The following is a 24277-nucleotide window of genomic DNA, read 5'->3' as shown; positions in this document are numbered from 1 at the left end:
CAATGTTTGTTTATTCTTTTTAAAATGTATTCATTCTCCTATTCATTCTTCACAGTTACTTATTTATTCTGTTAATCAGAGAATAATTACTCAGTCATTCATTCAGTCACATTTACTCACACTTTCCATACCACCTTTTCCCCATGACAGGGAAAAGTATGTGGCCTGTGTGGTAACTTTGATGGGAATGGGAAAAATGACTTTGTGACTCGAAGTGGGGAAGAAGTGGTAGAACAGCTCGAGTTTGGAAACAGCTGGAGAATTTCCCCGACATGCCCCAAAGCCAACAGTGTCAACAGCTCCTGCGATATGAGACCACACCGACAGGCTTGGGCCATCAAACAGTGCAGCATTATCAAGAGTGACATCTTTGAGAATTGTCACTCCTTTGTGAGTAACCAATAATATGTTGAGAGAGAGAGAGAGAGTAAGAGAAATTGTGACTGTAAGGTTTAACATCACTCCTTAGTTCCAACCATGAAAGTTCCCTACATTTTGTGTTTTCCCTGTTCTGCCAAGCCAAATTAATTTAATTAATAAAGAGTTTAATAAACGTTTGAGAGTTTGAATCAAGTGAGTTAGAGAAGATAAATTAAATCAGTATGTAGTGCAATGGTCCTTTAACACTGGCAGCACAGAGGGAGCGAGTGAAGTTCAGGAGCATCTTTATTCTCCATAACGAACTCATATGCAAGCTACAAAACAAAGCACTGAATACACAGCAATAAAACTCAAATGTTGTCAAATGACGAAGGGTGCAGAAGAAGGCACACATAAGCCATATGGCTTGAAGTGCAGAAGGCTAGACAATATGCAGCACTGATGGCAGGGCTTAAATAGTGAGAACAAAAAAGCTCGCAATGGTAATAGGTGTGGACAATTATCACTATAGTGAGTGAATGGGACTGTGGCAGGTGTGATTATAGCTAGCAATATTTCAGTGCCATATTAGAGCTATAACAATGCCTAGCTCTCTGTCTACCATGCCTTTCACTGTTTTATAGTGTATATGATGGATTAAACAGACATAAAAGTAACCTATTCTCAGGTCATGAAAATACAAACTACAAATTCTCTGAAAATACGATTTGTATTACAAAAATACTACAAAAATCATATAACATGTAGTTGAGCATAAACACAAGTGTAGACCACTGACTATATTGAGTTGCTCTGCTTTCAATTTTTGCATACAGGTGGACCATACTCAATATTATGATACGTGTGTGCAAGACACATGTGCATGTGACACTGGTGGTGACTGTGAGTGTTTCTGTACTGCAGTGGCAGCCTATGCGGCTGCATGCAGTGAACAGGGAGTCTGTGTACTGTGGAGAAGCCCAACTATTTGCCGTGAGTCAAAATGCAAAAACCAATACCTTAATCAGTGCACACTTTTAATAAATTTAGATGTGATACGTAGAAATTGACATGTGATAAGTATTTTTAACTGACACTGAAAATGAAATAAGTGTAATGAGATGCTAACAGCAATAGAACTTTATGTAAGGCTAAAGTTCTGCTAATGCAGTTTTTGAACTTGACAAGCCATAAACTGACTTAATCTTTTCCTACAGCTTTGTTTTGTGACTACTATAATTCACGTGAAGGCTGTGAGTGGCACTATAAGCCTTGTGGACAATCCTGCATGAAGACTTGTGAGAACCCCTCAGGAGTCTGCTTCAATAAAATTCCTCCACTAGAGGGTAAGGCTTTCTTGGCTAATACTTGCAGGTTGCTGTCCATACCTCATTTATACTTTTTTCCTCCGTAAAGTTATTATAACTTTATTATAAGCTATTATATATGTCCCATTAACAGCAAACTTCAAAGGAGTTTCTGCATATTGAGAACAACTGCACTAATAAACAAAAGTGCAAGAAGCAGAATTTTAACTGTCTTGCCTACTTGAGTGTTTTAAGGGATTCATTATCTTTTGTCTGAACGCTAATTGACTGCTCTGACAATAAATAGCATTGACAATACTATAAACATGTAGACACTGATGTGTCATAAGAGTTACATTTCCACAGAGGCTAATAGCTTATTATGATGCTTTAACAACAGATTCTTGAAAACGTGTGTTACAAACATTTCAATTATGTAGCAGCCTTTTTCTTTTTCACTTTTATCAAAGCTCTGCTCACTTATTAGAGTACTGATATGTAGTTTAGCTAAACACTGAGCTAGTAATCTAAACTCTGAGCTAGTAATCTCATTCATTAACACTATGACTGTTTTTTTGTAGGATGCTTTCCCCAGTGCCCCTCAGACAGGCCATACCTGGAGGAGACAACAATGAAGTGTGTTGAAAGAGATCAGTGTGGCTGCTACGTGGATAACACTCACTATAAAGTGGGAGATATTGTTGCTTCAGAGGAAAATTGCTATTCATGGTATATTACAACATCACATTTCTGCTTCTTTGTAGCTGTCTTGTTAAAACTGAGACTTAGATTCAAAACAGTTGGAAGCATCAAACAAAATGTCCCCATGCCCTTAAGGATAAGCAAGCTAGCGCAAATGTTTAAAAACAATCGTGTGTAAAACAGTGTATGGTATTATTTTTGGCATTTAAAAAAATTTGTCATTTTTTAGCAAATGTATCTCAAGCGGTCTTTCGTGTTTCTACAATGAAGAAGGTAAGCAAATTATATGAAACTGTAACAATTTTTTTACCTTTATATAGAAATTACTTGCTAGTATGATCTCACTTATTTGTTTTATCACTGTCAACATCCTCTTGATTTAGCTTGCAAGTGCATGTACGATGGAAAAGAATACCCAATAAGAAGTAAACTGTATTACACACATGATGGAGATGGTACATGTATTGATGCTACATGTGGGCTCAATGGAACAATTGTGAGGAACATGTTTAAGTGTATCACTACTACAACAACTACAACCACAACATTTACATTCACTACAACTGGTAAGTACAGCATTTGCTTTTGCAGCAAGAATTCATTATGAAAAGGGATGTTTATTAATTATTATTAAAATATACTGGATTAAAAAATTGTTGTTGTTGGCAGGGATATTTACAAAAATGTAAAAGTAGCCTAAACCTTTATTTTTTCATTTAGTTCTCAGGGACCCTTCACTTTCCAAATCACTTTCATTCTGTTAAATCTCTAAACACACCTCAGCCAAAGGGCTTTACAAAGCTGATTGCCTGTTGTATGTTAGGAACACAAAAAGTACACTGACTACAGGTTCCAAAGGACTACATAAAAATCTGTGACCTGAAATACAATTTCAAAAGTAAATGCCTTTAGACCTGTTACTGTTGGATGAATACATATTTAATTATAGCTGATTTAAGCTAATGTGACAGAAATTCATCCTAAGCATCAAATAGCATCAAATGTTTGGGAACATTTTAAATTAGTAGTTGATTTTAAAAATGCTTTGTGCAAAACATATGATAAGAAATTGTCACATATTGGTTCAATTACAGCTAAATATGGTTCTACAACAGAAAGCCCAGGGCCAGAAACTACTGGTACCACAATGCCAGAAATGACCACAACTACAACCACAATTGTATCTTCAAAAACTCCTCTATCAAGCACAGGCATCACAGAGAGTACAACAGAAAAACCAAGCACAACAGTAACACAGGTGGGATCTACAACAGAAACCTCAGGGACGGAATCTACTGGTACTACAGCACCAGAGATTACCACAGCTACAACCACAATAGTGCCTTCACCAATTCCAATATCAAGTCCAAGCACCACAGAGAGCACAACAATACAACCAAGCACAGCAGTAACACATATGGGTTCTACAACAGAAACCTCAGGGACAGAATCTACTGGTACTACAGCACCAGAGAGTCCCACAACTACAACCACAATTGTATCTAAAACAACTCCTCTATCAAGCACAGGCATCACAGAGAGCACAACAGTACAACCAAGCACAACAGTAACACATCTGGGTTCTACAACAGAAAGCCCAGGGCCAGAAACTACTGGTACCACACTGCCAGAGATTCCAACAACTACAACCATGATTGTGTCTTCAACAATTCCACTAACTACAACACAACCAGCCATAGGAACAACACAACAACCTAGTGGCTCTACAGCACAGCCAACACTAACAACAGAAACGCAACCATCCAGACCAACAACAGAACAGACAACCTTTATAACTACAGAAAGTTCAACACTGATAAGCACTATAGTCTCTCCAAAAACCTCAACGAAAATATCACCACCAACATCAGAGACTCCTTCTACAACACCACTGGCTACTTCAAGCACAAAAGAGACTACTGCAACAACGTTTATAACTGCATCTTCAAAATCTCCCTCAACAACCACAAGTATCATAGAGATATCAACTATAACACCTCCTAGCTGTATGAAGTGCACGTGGTCAGAGTGGTTAGACTCAAGCTATCCTGATTCTTCTCCAACCGGAGGTGAAATTGAATCTATTGCTGCAATGTGGAGCTCAAGAAAAATTCCCTGTCAGGAACCAATGAACATTCAATGTAGGGCCAAGGAATATGAAGACATAGATTTAAGGGAATTAGGTCAAATAGTTATATGTAATGCCTCTATTGGTCTGATTTGTGAAAATTCAAATCAGACAGGAATAGCATGTTTTAATTATGAGATCCGGGTAATGTGCTGTAACAACAAAGTTAACAAAGAATGTACAACACCATCACCAACAACTACTACTACACTAGAAACTTCAACATCAGAGCCTTCTATTACAACTCCTGTATCAAGCACAGGCATCACAGAGAGCACAACCGAAAAACAAAGCACAGTAGTTACACATGTGGGTTCTACAACAGAAACCTCAGGGACAGAATCTACTGGTACTACAGTACCAGAGATTCCCACAACTACCACCACAATTGTATCTTCAAAAACTCCTGTATCAAGCACAGGCATCACAGAGAGCACAACCGAAAAACAAAGCACAGTAGTTACACATGTGGGTTCTACAACAGAAACCTCAGGGACAGAATCTACTGGTACTACAGTACCAGAGATTCCCACAACTACCACCACAATTGTATCTTCAAAAACTCCTGTATCAAGCACAGGCATCACAGAGAGCACAACAGAAAAACCAAGCACAACAGTAACACATCTGGGTTCTACAACAGAAACCTCAGGGACAGAATCTACTGGTACTACAGCACCAGAGATTCCCACAACTACAACCACAATTGTATCTTCAACAACTCCTGTATCAAGCACAGGCATCACAGAGAGCACAACCGAAAAAACAAGCACAACAGTAACACAGGTGGGATCTACTACAGAAACCTCAGGGACAGAATCTACTGGTACTACAGCACCAGAGATTCCCACAACTACAACCACAATTGTATCTTCAACAACTCCTGTATCAAGCACAGGCATCACAGAGAGCACAACCGAAAAACAAAGCACAGTAGTTACACATGTGGGTTCTACAACAGAAACCTCAGGGACAGAATCTACTGGTACTACAGTACCAGAGATTCCCACAACTACCACCACAATTGTATCTTCAAAAACTCCTGTATCAAGCACAGGCATCACAGAGAGCACAACCGAAAAACAAAGCACAGTAGTTACACATGTGGGTTCTACAACAGAAACCTCAGGGACAGAATCTACTGGTACTACAGCACCAGAGATTGCCACAACTACAACCACAATTGTATCTTCAACAACTCCTGTATCAAGCACAGGCATCACAGAGAGCACAACCGAAAAACCAAGCACAGTAGTTACACATGTGGGTTCTACAACAGAAACCTCAGGGACAGAATCTACTGGTACTACAGTACCAGAGATTCCCACAACTACCACCACAATTGTATCTTCAAAAACTCCTGTATCAAGCACAGGCATCACAGAGAGCACAACAGAAAAACCAAGCACAACAGTAACACATCTGGGTTCTACAACAGAAACCTCAGGGACAGAATCTACTGGTACTACAGCACCAGAGATTCCCACAACTACAACCACAATTGTATCTTCAAAAACTCCTGTATCAAGCACAGGCATCACAGAGAGCACAACCGAAAAAACAAGCACAACAGTAACACAGGTGGGATCTACTACAGAAACCTCAGGGACAGAATCTACTGGTACTACAGCACCAGAGATTCCCACAACTACAACCACAATTGTATCTTCAACAACTCCTGTATCAAGCACAGGCATCACAGAGAGCACAACCGAAAAACAAAGCACAGTAGTGACACATGTGGGTTCTACAACAGAAACCTCAGGGACAGAATCTACTGGTACTACAGTACCAGAGATTCCCACAACTACCACCACAATTGTATCTTCAACAACTCCTGTATCAAGCACAGGCATCACAGAGAGCACAACCGAAAAACAAAGCACAGTAGTTACACATGTGGGTTCTACAACAGAAACCTCAGGGACAGAATCTACTGGTACTACAGCACCAGAGATTGCCACAACTACAACCACAATTGTATCTTCAACAACTCCTGTATCAAGCACAGGCATCACAGAGAGCACAACCGAAAAACCAAGCACAGTAGTTACACATGTGGGTTCTACAACAGAAACCTCAGGGACAGAATCTACTGGTACTACAGTACCAGAGATTCCCACAACTACCACCACAATTGTATCTTCAAAAACTCCTGTATCAAGCACAGGCATCACAGAGAGCACAACCGAAAAACAAAGCACAGTAGTTACACATGTGGGTTCTACAACAGAAACCTCAGGGACAGAATCTACTGGTACTACAGTACCAGAGATTCCCACAACTACCACCACAATTGTATCTTCAAAAACTCCTGTATCAAGCACAGGCATCACAGAGAGCACAACAGAAAAACCAAGCACAACAGTAACACATCTGGGTTCTACAACAGAAACCTCAGGGACAGAATCTACTGGTACTACAGCACCAGAGATTCCCACAACTACAACCACAATTGTATCTTCAACAACTCCTGTATCAAGCACAGGCATCACAGAGAGCACAACCGAAAAAACAAGCACAACAGTAACACAGGTGGGATCTACTACAGAAACCTCAGGGACAGAATCTACTGGTACTACAGCACCAGAGATTCCCACAACTACAACCACAATTGTATCTTCAACAACTCCTGTATCAAGCACAGGCATCACAGAGAGCACAACCGAAAAACAAAGCACAGTAGTTACACATGTGGGTTCTACAACAGAAACCTCAGGGACAGAATCTACTGGTACTACAGTACCAGAGATTCCCACAACTACAACCACAATTGTATCTTCAAAAACTCCTGTATCAAGCACAGGCATCACAGAGAGCACAACCGAAAAACAAAGCACAGTAGTTACACATGTGGGTTCTACAACAGAAACCTCAGGGACAGAATCTACTGGTACTACAGCACCAGAGATTGCCACAACTACAACCACAATTGTATCTTCAACAACTCCTGTATCAAGCACAGGCATCACAGAGAGCACAACCGAAAAACCAAGCACAGTAGTTACACATGTGGGTTCTACAACAGAAACCTCAGGGACAGAATCTACTGGTACTACAGTACCAGAGATTCCCACAACTACCACCACAATTGTATCTTCAAAAACTCCTGTATCAAGCACAGGCATCACAGAGAGCACAACAGAAAAACCAAGCACAACAGTAACACATCTGGGTTCTACAACAGAAACCTCAGGGACAGAATCTACTGGTACTACAGCACCAGAGATTCCCACAACTACAACCACAATTGTATCTTCAAAAACTCCTGTATCAAGCACAGGCATCACAGAGAGCACAACCGAAAAAACAAGCACAACAGTAACACAGGTGGGATCTACTACAGAAACCTCAGGGACAGAATCTACTGGTACTACAGCACCAGAGATTCCCACAACTACAACCACAATTGTATCTTCAACAACTCCTGTATCAAGCACAGGCATCACAGAGAGCACAACCGAAAAACAAAGCACAGTAGTTACACATGTGGGTTCTACAACAGAAACCTCAGGGACAGAATCTACTGGTACTACAGCACCAGAGATTGCCACAACTACAACCACAATTGTATCTTCAACAACTCCTGTATCAAGCACAGGCATCACAGAGAGCACAACCGAAAAACCAAGCACAGTAGTTACACATGTGGGTTCTACAACAGAAACCTCAGGGACAGAATCTACTGGTACTACATTACCAGAGATTCCCACAACTACCACCACAATTGTATCTTCAAAAACTCCTGTATCAAGCACAGGCATCACAGAGAGCACAACAGAAAAACCAAGCACAACAGTAACACATCTGGGTTCTACAACAGAAACCTCAGGGACAGAATCTACTGGTACTACAGCACCAGAGATTCCCACAACTGCAACCACAATTGTATCTTTAAAAACTCCTGTATCAAGCACAGGCATCACAGAGAGCACAACCGAAAAAACAAGCACAACAGTAACACAGGTGGGGTCTACTACAGAAACCTCAGGGACAGAATCTACTGGTACTACAGCACCAGAGATTGCCACAACTACAACCACAATTGTATCTTCAACAACTCCTGTATCAAGCACAGGCATCACAGAGAGCACAACCGAAAAACCAAGCACAGTAGTTACACATGTGGGTTCTACAACAGAAACCTCAGGGACAGAATCTACTGGTACTACAGTACCAGAGATTCCCACAACTACCACCACAATTGTATCTTCAAAAACTCCTGTATCAAGCACAGGCATCACAGAGAGCACAACAGAAAAACCAAGCACAACAGTAACACATCTGGGTTCTACAACAGAAACCTCAGGGACAGAATCTACTGGTACTACAGCACCAGAGAGTCCCACAACTACAACCACAATTGTATCTAAAACAACTCCTCTATCAAGCACAGGCATCACAGAGAGCACAACAGTACAACCAAGCACAACAGTAACACATCTGGGTTCTACAACAGAAAGCCCAGGGCCAGAAACTACTGGTACCACACTGCCAGAGATTCCAACAACTACAACCATGATTGTGTCTTCAACAATTCCACTAACTACAACACAACCAGCCATAGGAACAACACAACCTAGTGGCTCTACAGCACAGCCAACACTAACAACAGAAACGCAACCATCCAGACCAACAACAGAACAGACAACCTTTATAACTACAGAAAGTTCAACACTGATAAGCACTATAGTCTCTCCAAAAACCTCAACGAAAATATCACCACCAACATCAGAGACTCCTTCTACAACACCACTGGCTACTTCAAGCACAAAAGAGACTACTGCAACAACGTTTATAACTGCATCTTCAAAATCTCCCTCAACAACCACAAGTATCATAGAGATATCAACTATAACACCTCCTAGCTGTATGAAGTGCACGTGGTCAGAGTGGTTAGACTCAAGCTATCCTGATTCTTCTCCAACCGGAGGTGAAATTGAATCTATTGCTGCAATGTGGAGCTTAAGAAAAATTCCCTGTCAGGAACCAATGAACATTCAATGTAGGGCCAAGGAATATGAAGACATAGATTTAAGGGAATTAGGTCAAATAGTTATATGTAATGCCTCTATTGGTCTGATTTGTGAAAATTCAAATCAGACAGGAATAGCATGTTTTAATTATGAGATCCGGGTAATGTGCTGTAACAACAAAGTTAACAAAGAATGTACAACACCATCACCAACAACTACTACTACACTAGAAACTTCAACATCAGAGCCTTCTATTACAACTCCTGTATCAAGCACAGGCATCACAGAGAGCACAACCGAAAAACAAAGCACAGTAGTTACACATGTGGGTTCTACAACAGAAACCTCAGGGACAGAATCTACTGGTACTACAGTACCAGAGATTCCCACAACTACCACCACAATTGTATCTTCAAAAACTCCTGTATCAAGCACAGGCATCACAGAGAGCACAACCGAAAAACAAAGCACAGTAGTTACACATGTGGGTTCTACAACAGAAACCTCAGGGACAGAATCTACTGGTACTACAGTACCAGAGATTCCCACAACTACCACCACAATTGTATCTTCAAAAACTCCTGTATCAAGCACAGGCATCACAGAGAGCACAACAGAAAAACCAAGCACAACAGTAACACATCTGGGTTCTACAACAGAAACCTCAGGGACAGAATCTACTGGTACTACAGCACCAGAGATTCCCACAACTACAACCACAATTGTATCTTCAACAACTCCTGTATCAAGCACAGGCATCACAGAGAGCACAACCGAAAAAACAAGCACAACAGTAACACAGGTGGGATCTACTACAGAAACCTCAGGGACAGAATCTACTGGTACTACAGCACCAGAGATTCCCACAACTACAACCACAATTGTATCTTCAACAACTCCTGTATCAAGCACAGGCATCACAGAGAGCACAACCGAAAAACAAAGCACAGTAGTTACACATGTGGGTTCTACAACAGAAACCTCAGGGACAGAATCTACTGGTACTACAGTACCAGAGATTCCCACAACTACCACCACAATTGTATCTTCAAAAACTCCTGTATCAAGCACAGGCATCACAGAGAGCACAACCGAAAAACAAAGCACAGTAGTTACACATGTGGGTTCTACAACAGAAACCTCAGGGACAGAATCTACTGGTACTACAGCACCAGAGATTGCCACAACTACAACCACAATTGTATCTTCAACAACTCCTGTATCAAGCACAGGCATCACAGAGAGCACAACCGAAAAACCAAGCACAGTAGTTACACATGTGGGTTCTACAACAGAAACCTCAGGGACAGAATCTACTGGTACTACAGCACCAGAGATTGCCACAACTACAACCACAATTGTATCTTCAACAACTCCTGTATCAAGCACAGGCATCACAGAGAGCACAACGGAAAAACAAAGCACAGTAGTTACACATGTGGGTTCTACAACAGAAACCTCAGGGACAAAATCTACTGGTACTACAGCACCAGAGATTCCCACAACTACAACCACAATTGTATCTTCAAAAACTCCTGTATCAAGCACAGGCATCACAGAGAGCACGACCGAAAAACAAAGCACAGTAGTTACACATGTGGGTTCTACAACAGAAACCTCAGGAACAGAATCTACTGGTACTACAGCACCAGAGATTCCCACAACTACAACCACAATTGTATCTTCAACAACTCCTGTATCAAGCACAGGCATCACAGAGAGCACAACAGAAAAACCAAGCACAACAGTAACATATGTGGGTTCTACAAAAGAAACCTCAGGGACAGAATCTACTGGTACTAAAGCACCAGAGATTGCCACAACTACAACCACAATTGTAACTTCAGCAACTCCAATATCAAGCACAGGCATCACAGAGAGCACAACAGAAAAACCAAGCACAACAGTGGGTTCTACAACAGAAACCTCAGGGACAGAAACTTCTGGTACCACAATACCAGAAATGTCCACAACTACAACCACGATAGTGTCTTCAACAATTCCTGTTTCAACAAAGCAACTAGCCATAACAACAGAACAAATGGCTACTACAAGCACATCAGCTGTAATTCCCACCACAGAGCTAACTAAAACAACAATGTTCACTTCCACACACTCTACCAGTAAACAAACAACATTCAATGTAATCACCGGTCCACCTGTTACTGAAACAAAACATACAGGATCCCAAGTGGTTATCACAACTACAGTAAGTTGTGTCTGCATGTACCTGAATAATGCTTTCCCCCCAGGCAAGTACTCCTTAAGTTTCAAATAACTGTAAATAATACTGCCAGTAAACTGCAAAGCTTGTCGTGCTATGTATGGTAACAATCTCCACTAATTTAAAATTAAGTGTTTATTTTTTACATTTATGTATTTGCAATTTTGTCCAGGAATAAGCATGCTTTCTAGGTAAAAATAAATGTAGGACTTCTATATCTATGATTATAAATCAGACAATAAATTATAATAGTTTAACGACAGAATTGGAGCAGTTAGCAGTTTGAGCAATTGCATCTGATAATTGTATACCTTTTGGCAAAGAAAAGTACCAACATACAGATTTTATGTCAGTCAACGCTGCTTTACTGTAAGGATCATTTAATCTTTTATTTGGCTGCTTTACAAAACCAAAATGAACATTTCCTTTATCAGAATTTCTCCATTTCTTTCTTGTCGATTGAAAATGAATGCATAGATTCTCTAACAAATGATCAGTTTCCTCTGATATACAATAAAATCATGAAAGCAGCTAGTATTTACAGTGTTTTACAATTTCTTAGTCCTGTTTTCTTTTTTTTTTGACTTGAGAAATTAAAAAAAAAAAACTCTTCGTTCAGACTGCTGTTGAAATAGTGAATTATATTTCCATTAATTACTTGGCAATAATTTCCATTTACATATATGATTAGTTCTTGAATGATCTGTACATTTCACTCGTAACATGCAGTTATTAAGCATATAGAAACTTGACTTCATTGCTTTTTTTTAGGGAGAGATTAATTATCCAATTTTTACCACTTCCATATCTAGGGTCTTTCATGTATAATGAATCTGATGGAACAGGATGGTGTTTCACTTCTTATTGTGATTCACTGTGTAATGTTGACAAGAAGCCACAGCCGTGTGCTGCAACTACTACCCCACCTACTATATCACATTCTAGTACTACTGCCCTGCCTACTACAATATATTCCAGTATTACTACCCCACCTACTACAACACAGTCCAGTGTTACTACGCCTACACCTAATCCAGGCTGCAAATACCTTATTCCACCAAGAAAGGTAATTTGAATACATTTCACATTTATATTTATGGCATTTAGCTGACACTTTTATCCAAAGCGACTTAGAATTATGGCTGAGTAAAACTTGAGCAATTGAGGGTTAAGGGTCTTGCTCAGGGGCCCAACAGTGGCAACTTGGCAGTGGTGGGGCTTCAACCAGTAACCTTCCAATTACAAGTGAAGTACCTTAACCACTGAGCTAAAACTACCCTACATTTTGATAATTTCAGTAAATTTGATATACACTTGTATCTAAAATTTATGCTTTATATTTCAGTTAGAACTGAACCTGCCCTGGCAAAATAAAACTAAAAAAAAAAAAAAAAAAAAAAAAAAAAAATATATATATATATATATATATATATATATATATATATATATATATATATATATATATATGCAATAAATGCACCAGTTAAGAAGTGAAAAAGAATATTTTCAAGATGTTTGTATACATTGCTCTTTCATCAGGTAGCTCATCATACATGAAGGTTATTTATTCATTTATTGCAGTTGTAGAGTTTTCCAAGCTTGTCTTAATGTGTTTTTACATAAAAATGATCTAAAAACCTTTATAGAATTATGGGTCATAATCAAACGTGAAAAAAAATTACTATTGTTCCTGTGATTTAAAACAGTGTTTAAAGTGGAATAAGGTTGTTAACTGTATTCTTCTACAGAAAACCTAGACTGAAATAAATGTGTATTTACATAAAAATGAGGCACAGGTGCTGATACAGACTGGGCTGAAGATAACAATATTTATTTATTTCTTTATCATCAATAACAGGATGGAGAAACTTGGACTGAAGATTGTGTGGTTAAAACATGCACAAATGGTTCCTTTTTGGGTCATCCTGTGTGTGCCAATCCAAATCCCCCTCTACCAAATTGTCAGAACGGCTTTCCTCCAGTGAAAGTCAAGGATTCAGACTGTTGCTTCCATTATGAATGTGAATGTGAGTTTGGGCTTTAATCAGTCCTTATTTCTCTCTCACTAAGCATTAATTGGGTAATATATATTTTAATCTGTAATTTCAAAACCTATGAATGAATTTAAACATTCTTTAAATATGAATATTTTTAAAAGCGCACTTAGATTGAATGATAACTCTGTTCTGTTTCAAATGGCAGGTAAATGCATGGGATGGGGCGATCCACATTATGTGTCATTTGATGGGCAGTATTATGTTTTCCAAGGAAACTGCACATACGTCTTGGTCCAGGAAATCATAAAGAAACACAATTTCAGTGTCCACATTAAGAACTACTATTGTGACATTCCCAATGGCTTGGCCTGTCCTGAGAGTTTGATTATATACTATCAATCATATAAAATAAATCTGACACAGACAAGAAACCCAACTAAGAATAAAGTGAGTGAGTGAGTTTTGTTACAAACCCAGTATGGGGCTAAGAATGCAGGCTGATCAATTGGATTTTCTTTATTTATCAAAGCAGGCTAATCAAACCTATACCCAAAAACATATACTGTCCATAAATGGAAGAAATTATGGAGCAAAAGAAATCAGAATTTTTTTTAAATGACTCACAAAGGAGTATTTTACTATTTTTCTGGTTCTGGGAAATGCATAATTAGTTACTGATGAGAACAAATCTAAACTTTTCCATGAAAACAAAGAAAAAAACAGAAATCCAGGACTTTACACTTTACAACAATGTATAACAAATTGACTCACAACATTTAACAAAAAGACTCACAATTGTGGATTTGTATATACACCATATAAAGAATTTATATAGTTTATTTTAAAAAATATTCAATTAAGGACTGCTCTGTAGTCATTGCTAAAGAAGACCAAGGGAGTCTGACATTGATGTACACAGTGTGCACAGTATAGAAGACATGTTACTGTGTTACTGCTGTGCCCTGGCTATGCTTGACCCAAATTCTGAGCTTACTAATATGGAACATGATTCTCATCCTTATTGTAAAGCAACTGAGCAAATGTAATTTTACATATCCAGGTTTGAGTTATTATAGGTGTAAACCAAATATTCTACTGTCACTATGTATATGAAGACATTTATTTGTTTATTCATTCAGGCTGTTAGCCATTTGGCCATTGTTTTTGTTATAAATTTAAGCTATGTGATATAAAGATATTTTTATTTGTAATAGGTATTCATCAATGATGTGCAGAAGATTCCAACTATCTCTAATAAGGACTTTATTATCACCACTACTGGGATTACGATGACTGTGGATATCCCTGCTATACAAGCTCAGATTATTTTCAGAGGAATGAATTTTGAGATCAACCTGCCATTTTCCTTATTCCACAACAACACTGAGGGACAATGTGGTACGTCCATAATTATGATAAAAGCTTAGCCAAGCTACTCTAATACTCTAGTAATGCGGCTGGTAACGGTAATGAATGTAGTACTGTATATTGGTATATTATATTATTATTGTATATTATACTACTTTAGTCCACGTCTTTTGATTTAGTCATTTTAAAAGTTGTACATGCAAAAATGCCAAAAGAAATAAACACCATATTTATTTATTTATATTTATTTATTTATTTATTTATTTATGTATTTTACTGAACAATCTTGAAAGGTGTTTGTGACAACAACAAACTCAATGACTGCAGTCTACCTACTGGACAAACGCAATCATGTGAGACAACTGCAGGTTCTTGGGAAGTGAAGGGCAAAACCCCTTGCCTTCCCCCACCATCTCCCCCCACCCCTCCAAAACCCTGCAAAACTACAACACAATCAGGCATCTGCAATATCATCTATAGCAAGTAAGACCATTGATGAAAAAGAGGGTTTGGCTTTGAACCCCTCCTGAAATATTATATGACAGTTCCAAATGGATATATATCCATTGCAGCCGATACGTGTGTGTAAAGTAAAAGTGTTTGGTGTAAATGTAGTAAATGCAGCACAGTGATGTTTATAAAAAGTCAAAGCTCCAGATGACAAATGAATGTGCCCATTAGTTTGTTTACTCACATTTTATTAGCTAACAGCTGCTTTGGTGATAAACATAGCTTGCTAATAAGGACCATGTATTTTTCTGATTCAAGTCAAAAGCTATAGCCAATTAGTTATGGACGTTCAGTCACATAAATGTAAAAACAATCAGTAACTTCAAACAAAGAAGTAAAAAAACAGTATTATATTTCATTTGGCTTCTAAATTGTCATCTGGTTTTTAATGTGATCAGATTGGGTCACTCTGTCTTTATTTATGCTACACCTGCTTCTACTAGTGTCTAGTACTCCATTTGCATTTGTCTGTTTAATTTTACATGGAGATTTCATTTAGTATTTTTCCTCATTCCCATGAAATTAACTTGTGGCTAAGACACTGGGTAGGGCGCACATAATAATTATGCACATAATAATAATGCAGTATTCAGACAGATTCTGCTTAGTCCAGATTAATGTCCTGACAGTCTAAAACCATAATTACAATATGTCTGCATATTAAATGTACAAATTATACTGCGTATTAAATGTTTAGCAATATTTGATATTAGTTTGGTTAGATCAGTTTCACCATAGTTCCATATCTCCATTTTCTGCTCATTTTAAGGGTGTTTGAAGAGTGCCGTAAAGTCCTTCCTGCAGACTATGTATATAAGGCATGTCAGTTTGACACGTGTCACATAGGGGAGGCGGCAGGCTGCTCCAGCTTAGAGACCTATGCTGGAATGTGTGCTGACCATTCTGTATGTGTGGACTGGAGGAACTCAACTAACGGACTGTGTCGTAAGGAACAAAAAATAACATTGCCATTAAATATTGGATTGCATTTAATATATGGATGGTCATTTTCATCAAGTTCTGATTTCTTTTTATAGCACACAACTGCCCTGAACATAAAATCCACATGCCCTGTGGACCGAAAGTTGAAAAAACCTGCAATTCAATGTAATGATTACACTTATCAGATAATTACACTACAGTATTATTTTGGTCTTTGCCCTATACTGTCAATAAGTGCCCCATATTTCTGTGTGATGAATTCAGGTACAATGAAAAGTTTGTGACATGTGAGTCTGAGTTTTGTAATGATGACTTCAGAGAAGGATGCTACTGCCGTGAAGGCACAATCCTCTTTAACACTGATAAAGACCAGTGCACAAACTTCTGTGGTAAGTACATACTGACTGTGAACATAACTGATTTATTATGCAAAATATAATCTGATCTCATGTTGTCAGCTTTTTGTCAAGACTCTTCAGTCTAGCCAAATGTAATTGTTTCTGTTTCTTAGGTTGTGTAGATTCTGATGGTCAGCCCAGACAGGTAAGTCAGCCATATGATTTGTAATATCTGGTAGTGTCACAGTACTTATCTGACACTAGGGACTACCAGACTTCTTCAGTTAGGTCTGTACAGTTTACCTGCCTGGCATATTTGTAGAACTTTTTAGGATATTTTAGAAATTTCCATAAGCTTTCACAGTACATGAGCCCTTTTGGATTGTGTTTATGAAACTTTAACACAGTGTAAAATATACTAGAACTATACAAAAAGAGACAGCTTTTAGAAATACAGCATGTATAGGGGTGTGACATACTGTGTGTGACATCATGAAACAGAAGCAAGGTACGAATGAAGAACTGAAAAGGGATTATATTCGTTAAGAATAAACAGAAATTTAAAAAAAGCAAGTCTTAGAAGCAGGCTTGAAAATCCTCTAGCCTGCTGACTATGGACTATCTATTCAAAGCACCGAACTCAGGCACCTGTGGGGATTAAATAGAGTGAGGTAAATGAGGGACAGGTGTAAGTGATTATTCAGTAAACAGGTGATTGGGGCCAGGGATATGAATGTGTGCTGCGATTGGTGGATGTGTTCAATGAGGGCTAGCTGGGTACGAACTACTGTATTTTTACAGTATGTACATCACCATTTTATCTACACAGCATTTTATACCCTCTTACCATGTATTTTTCCTGCAGCCTGGAGATGAATGGAACATGAATTGTGAGAAATGCACATGCTCAATGGAGACCTTTAGTCCAGTCTGTCACCCTGTTACCTGTCCACCCTTGGCGCACTGTGAGAAACCTGGCTATGAGATCCAGACAAAAAATTGCTGTCAGAGCTGTGGTGAGTGATTGTAGACCCTCTTTGATTTGTAGACATGCAAATAGTGTTGGCATTTTTCATATAATACATTAACAATTGAAGTTATTGTTCCACATATACAAGACTTGAATTTGAAATCTGTACCCTTTTCACTTTCAGTGTTAGCTATGAATGCTATGCATCTAGTGGTATAAAAATGTTAAGACAAATGGAAGAGTTAAATATTACAAAATATAGTTAAATTATACAAAAAATAATTTTTTTTGTGATGTCTGTAAACTTTTAACTATAACTGGTAAACTGTAAATACAGTTTAGCCCTTATTCAGCACACATGGGTGGCACAATTCCACAATGATTCCCTTAGTTCATGCAGTTTAGCATGATTTTTATATTTGATGGATAGAAGCAACATCTGAGTTAAATACTCCTATTAAGAAACTACTAACTGCTATGATCTTACAGATCTTAAATGATCATTGTATGAACTACATGCCCATATAGATGGTGTATTTTTGTTTGGATTTTTTGTTTTTCTTAGTTTTTGTTTTGTTTACACAAATGTGTTATATTTGCATTGTATCCATTTAATTCCTTTTGTAAATTATTGCATGTTAATTCATGATACAAAAAAAACCAAACTATAAACTGTACTTTTTGCTTTTAAACTTATAGCATTTAGCTGAGGTATTTATTCAAGGCAACTTATAATTATGACTGAATACAACTTATTCAGTTAAGGACCATGCTTAGGGGCCCAACACCCCAACATAGCAGTGGTGGTGCTTGAACTGGCAATTTCCCAATTATTAGTCAAACACCTTAAACACTGAGTAACTATGCCCTGTTCAGGCAAACCATGGGATGAATATAAATAATTTTGCTATCAATGATTTTTGCAGCATTTGTGCACAAGTAATAGCAACATTGCTGTTTGTTTATTCAGAACCCAAGCCTGTCTGTATAGTGAGTGGTGCAGAATACCAGGTGAGATTTGTTTTTTGTTATCATTTTGATTTTCTGTGTGTTTTTTTATCATGTACTCAAATTTGGGACTGTATTAGTGCAAGAGATTATATGCAAGAGATCAAATCAGGATGTAATGAGAAACAATTTGGTCTGAACTGTATGCAAAATGTGTGTGTGCATGTATAAGTGAAAAACCTCAAAGGGAGGGAGAATATGACAATATGTCTGTAAATTTTGAAATGTAGTGTTATATTCCAATTTGCCTTTGGGTGTATATAAAAATAACAAACAAACCCCCTCAAACAACCTATTTCATAAACACAGTGTAACTTACCACCACTAAAATTGAAGACAAATATGAAGGTTTCCTCAGTCCCTATTACAAAAGCAATTGCAAACCCAGCTCAACAAAAATGGCACAAAATACAAAATATTTATAAAGAAAACCAAGCAAGTAAACCAGATGGGGCTAAAGGCAATATCAAAGTTGGAATAATAACAAACACAAAGTACTTAAATACTCAATCTCTAGAAAGCATGACAAACCAACATGACAAAAAACAAAACACAAGTAAGCAGTGCTACTGGTACAGCACTGGTACAGTGCTCTTTTATACTGCTAAAGCCCAATGCACAAGGTTCTGTGGTAAGTATTGTGAACCATAAATGATTTATAATACAAAAATATCAATCTTTGAACAAGAAATGCACAAGTTCTGAGCTTTTCTCAATATTCCTTTTGTCAAGGAGGTGAGTGTAAAGCTATAAATGACATCCTCAAATAGCCCCAGATGATATCATCACACACACATGCACACACATACACACACCCCTTTCCAGATTAGAGGTACAGACATGTAAAGAAAGTAACACTGAATTAAATGATGCTTTATATCCAAAAGATGCTTTGATTAAATGATACTTTATATCCATTTTACAGCCTGGAGATTCAATTCCAGGAGACCTCTGTCAGACTTGCCACTGTGGTACCAGCATAGACTCCAACACCAGACTACATAATGTAGAATGTTCTCCTGTGACCTGCAACACAACCTGTCCTCAGGTAATGACCTTAACATGGCTGTAAGTGATGTTTATGGCTCTTGTTAACTGCTGACAGATTTAGCCACTAAATCTACCAATTCCCTTCAACCATGTACGCTCCAGCCATCCATCTTTCCAAAAGCCCATTTACCTCATTCACCCTTCTGTGACTGCTCAAGCATGCAAGAAGTTGTTAACTGGCAGGGAGAACTGCCTCAATATGTAAAGGTTTTCCTATATGTTAATTCAACTGGACTGTGTTGGAAGTTTTAGTTGCTGATTACAGAGCACAGGACAATCACAAAGATTTTGTTCCTCTCAGAGCATCTGTTTTATTGATGGCTGACAGGATATAGACAGTTTTGATAATGTGTTCTTACCTTAAATACTTTAAATAAGCTTTATCTTAAATGAAAATTATTTACCTGTTCTTACCTGTGAACTTACCTGTTCACAGACTTGGTAAGATTTCTAACATATCTACTCACATTTCTCAGTTTTTCTTTCTGAACAGCTGTAGCATATTTATGTATATTACACTTAAATAGCCTATTGTGCAATAACTGAACACTATAATGAAATTGTTGTTTTTATGTAGGGCCATTCATATAATGCTGTCCCAGGGAAATGCTGTGGAGAATGTATACCACAATACTGTGTTTACACAGGGCCAGAGAACACTGTAAAAACAATTGAGGTACTGTCAGAAATTCAAAAGGAATTATCCTATACAATTCTTGACATTCATTTCACCTTGGTCATTTTTGTTTGTGTTTCAAATTGTCTGTTTTTCCATCAGGTTGGACAGAGCTGGACCCCTCCAAATGAAACTTGTGGGACCTATAACTGCACTAAAGTTAATCACATGTTTGTGTTGGTGAAAATCCTTCCTGCTTGTCTGGAGTTTAAGGAAGAAGAATGCATCCCTGTGAGTATATATCCTGCGCTTACAATCACTTTTATGTACTATGCAAAAATGGTGATTTTCTCAAGGGCCCTTTAAGAAATGTAATGTTAATGCATACCAATCATGAGATACAACAATGGTAATAATAATAATAATAATAATAATAATAGTATACCATTATTTTGTCAAGGGTACTGAAACGACCACAGCAGATGGATGCTGCAGAACTTGTAAGATGATGAACATTTATCTCTTACCAATTATTAATTATTATTTCTTAACTGAAATGGTCAAAATGGTACTATTAACCTTAATCTTTCTTAACATTTTCTACTTGGTGTACAATGTGTATTTAGTACTATAGTTACCTAACTGAGTAAAAGAAATTTGTCTCAGTCATTATATTTGGCAAAAACAATAAAATATATGCTGAAAATGGTAAATTAATTATCGATAAGAGATATTTTAACTATTTAATAACTTTTTTGTCCAGTATTTTTAAAACCTTTTTTTCCCAGTAATAAATCTTTTTATCCAATATCACCATTCAAGGCTATATTGCATACAGATTACTCTAAACTAGTCTAACTAATAATAAGATTAGTCTAAATAATATTAGTCTTATATATAAACTTGTTCTCTAATATTTATTTGATTGCCCATGGATGATTGCACGTATGTTTCCTTATTCAGGTGAACAGAAGAAGTGCCATGTTCTGACAAGCACCATGCATTTGAAGGCCAAAAACTGCATCTCTGTTGACCCTGTGAAGATAGCCACCTGCTCTGGTGCCTGTGACACCAGCTCAATGTGAGTGTCCTTCTTTCCAGATACACACACATGCACGGACTCATACACAAACACACAAACAAAAATTTTAAAAGTTAAGGGAGAGGTAAAGATTGTAAAAGTAGAGGAAGTTTGAATGGGGAGAATTAACACCTACTCTCACCAACTTGACACTACTGCCTTGCTATATTTTCTTCATATATCACAAACACACACACATGCGCACACAGACACATACAGAAAATATGCTAAATGTTTAACATTCCATCCCTCTCTCCACTCCTCTGATGGCCATGTCTCTTATGCCTGTGCAGATACTCAATGGAAGCAAACAGCTATATGCATAAATGCTCATGCTGTCAGGAGCTGCGTACTAGCCAGAAGAAGGTGCAGATGAGCTGTCCTGGGCAATCTCAAATCACATACACCTATACTTTTGTTGAAGAGTGCGGCTGTAATGTCACAGACTGCAAAGACAGCCAGTGATTAAAAACGTCAGCTAATTCAGCTAATTTCTGTTAGTTCTCAATGATTACATCTGATAATGAAATATTGACATGGCTAAAACCATGATGCAGTGAATGTACTATACTGCAATAATAAAAAAATTATTGATTACTATGTTGTATGAACATAAGGCATAATCTTTTGGGGGTACAGGGTTCTACTACATTTCTGTCATCTAGCAAAGGTGCTGAGGATAAAAGCTCTTTAATCTCCTGCATGGATTATGGTTACATTTGTTTATATTTTAATGCTATATTCTTTTTAATGATTAATAAAATGAATCAATTAGCAACAATAATGACTTGTTTGGTTTTTTGATTGTTATGAAGGATGAAAACATGAAAACATCTATAGCATATAAACACATACAGACACATGCACACACTTATTAGGAACACCATTCCAATGTTTTTGTTTGGTTACTTTAAAATGTAGAAAGTTGTATAGAATAATTTAAATATTCTCTAATATGACATGTTTGGTTTTGTATAAGCCGATAAATGAATTGCATACTGCACTTTCCGATTTTTTTTCTTCTTCAAAGCGTTGAAGTTTGCAAGTTAAATCTACATAATGTCAAACATTGCTAACTGTGGTGAAAAAGACCCTAGCAAGTGCAGTCTAACATATACTTTCACCTCTCCATCTCTAACACACTTATCATGTACCTTCACCGTCCATCTCTAACACACGGTGGTGTCCTTGTGACTCTCACAGGGCAGCCTAGATAGCCAGCTCTTCATCAACTCCTCATTCTCATCGAGAAGCTTATCAACCAGCTCCCCTACCTCCATCAACAACTCCACTAAAGACAGAGATGGCGAGCCAGAGAGACAGAGAGGAAGAAAGAGTAGAGGGAGGGGAGCAGCACAGAAGGAAGGAGGGGAGAAGAGGACAGGGGAGACTTGCTTTTGACACACAAATAAAAGTATATTCAGGGAGTCAGCTGACCTCATTCTTTGGGCACATAACTTTGCTGAACCTAGACCTGACCAACTGCAGCAATCCCAGATCATAGCATTGCCCCCACAGGCTTGTACGGTAGGCACTAGGCATGATGGGTGCCTCACTTCAGCCGCCTCTCTTCTTACCCTGATGTGCCCATCACTCTAGAACAGGGTAAATCTGGACTCATCAGACCACATGACCTTCATCCATTGCTCCAGAGTCCAATCTTTATGCTCCCTAGCAAATTGAAACCATTTTTGCCGGTTAGCCTCACTGACAAGTGGTTTTCCTACATAGCTGTTTCGTCTAAATCCCTTGCATTCCCTTAGCATTGTGTGCGTGGAAATGCTCTTACTTTCACTATTAAACATATCCCTGAGTTCTACTATTGTTTTTCTACAATTTGATTTCACCACACATTTAAGCGATTGCCGATCACAATCATTCAAGATTTTTTTCTGATCACATTCCCTCCTTGAAGATGATTTCCCACTGTCCTTCCACTTTTTAACAATGCGTTGGACAGTTCTTAACCTGATCTTAGCAGTTTCAGCAATCTCCTTAGATGTTTTCTCTGCTTGATGCATGCCAATAATTTGACCCTTCTGAAACAGATTAACATCTTTTCCATGACCACAGGATGTGTCTTTCGACATGGTTGTTTAACAAATGAGAAGCTACTCACTGCATCAGTTAGGGTTAAATAACTTGTTGCCAGCTGAAACATTATCACCCATGCAGTAATTATCCAATGGGAGGCTCTTATCTATTTGCTTAGTTAAATCCAGGTGGTGACCTTTTTTTTTGGCCAGGTAGTGTATATTGAAAGCATTCAGCCAACACAACACCTGCCCTCATTTCAAAATCAGGTCACTAATGAAAGAGGCCTATAAAGGAAACATACCTTACCAGACAGGGTCCAAGACCCTGATGCAGGCAATCAGAGGACAACTGCAGTACCAGCACGGGTGGATTACGGGGGGTGTCTCATTGTCACCCAGCACAGCTCTAGGGATGGAGACATGTATAAATGAAAACAGAAAAAATGAAAGAAAGACTGAGAAACAATGCTTATGATATATCATGTATATCATGATTATAACAAACAAAAATCATATGTCTCAAAGTGGTTGATCTAGTTATTCATGTGAACCAATTTAGACATCTTTCATTATAAAATACACAATTGACAAAAATTGTATGTTTACATACCCTGGCTCAGAAACACACAGGTAACATTAACACATGCCATATTTCACAGAAATT

General features: G+C 38.0%; 1 protein-coding gene across 1 annotated transcript in view; it reads left to right on the top strand.

Annotated features, from left to right (window-relative positions):
* LOC113592069 (mucin-2) overlaps window positions 1-22338 on the top strand; it is a 35526-nt gene extending 13188 nt beyond the window's left edge. Inside the window, exons 24-52 of the mRNA XM_035523713.1 lie at window positions 151-390; window positions 1197-1353; window positions 1578-1706; window positions 2249-2396; window positions 2599-2642; window positions 2753-2935; window positions 3464-4759; window positions 8480-8662; window positions 8798-9738; window positions 10183-10597; window positions 10901-11341; window positions 11435-11725; window positions 12510-12763; window positions 13556-13724; window positions 13900-14141; window positions 14909-15092; window positions 15356-15545; window positions 16342-16517; window positions 16610-16679; window positions 16779-16903; window positions 17026-17057; window positions 17718-17868; window positions 18793-18833; window positions 19756-19878; window positions 20458-20556; window positions 20659-20787; window positions 20957-20996; window positions 21460-21577; window positions 21871-22338. Of these exons, the coding sequence (XP_035379606.1) occupies window positions 151-390; window positions 1197-1353; window positions 1578-1706; window positions 2249-2396; window positions 2599-2642; window positions 2753-2935; window positions 3464-4759; window positions 8480-8662; window positions 8798-9738; window positions 10183-10597; window positions 10901-11341; window positions 11435-11725; window positions 12510-12763; window positions 13556-13724; window positions 13900-14141; window positions 14909-15092; window positions 15356-15545; window positions 16342-16517; window positions 16610-16679; window positions 16779-16903; window positions 17026-17057; window positions 17718-17868; window positions 18793-18833; window positions 19756-19878; window positions 20458-20556; window positions 20659-20787; window positions 20957-20996; window positions 21460-21577; window positions 21871-22042 (6783 nt within the window). The 3' untranslated portion in view covers window positions 22043-22338. The remainder of the gene's footprint in view (window positions 1-150; window positions 391-1196; window positions 1354-1577; window positions 1707-2248; window positions 2397-2598; window positions 2643-2752; window positions 2936-3463; window positions 4760-8479; window positions 8663-8797; window positions 9739-10182; window positions 10598-10900; window positions 11342-11434; window positions 11726-12509; window positions 12764-13555; window positions 13725-13899; window positions 14142-14908; window positions 15093-15355; window positions 15546-16341; window positions 16518-16609; window positions 16680-16778; window positions 16904-17025; window positions 17058-17717; window positions 17869-18792; window positions 18834-19755; window positions 19879-20457; window positions 20557-20658; window positions 20788-20956; window positions 20997-21459; window positions 21578-21870) is intronic.
* Window positions 22339-24277: the final 1939 nt, after the last annotated feature.

This window comes from Electrophorus electricus, chromosome 2, assembly GCF_013358815.1.
Source record: "Electrophorus electricus isolate fEleEle1 chromosome 2, fEleEle1.pri, whole genome shotgun sequence".
Lineage (NCBI taxonomy): Eukaryota > Metazoa > Chordata > Actinopteri > Gymnotiformes > Gymnotidae > Electrophorus > Electrophorus electricus.
The sequence above is the reverse complement of the archived record's forward strand: the minus strand, read 5'-3'. Positions and strand labels throughout refer to the sequence as shown.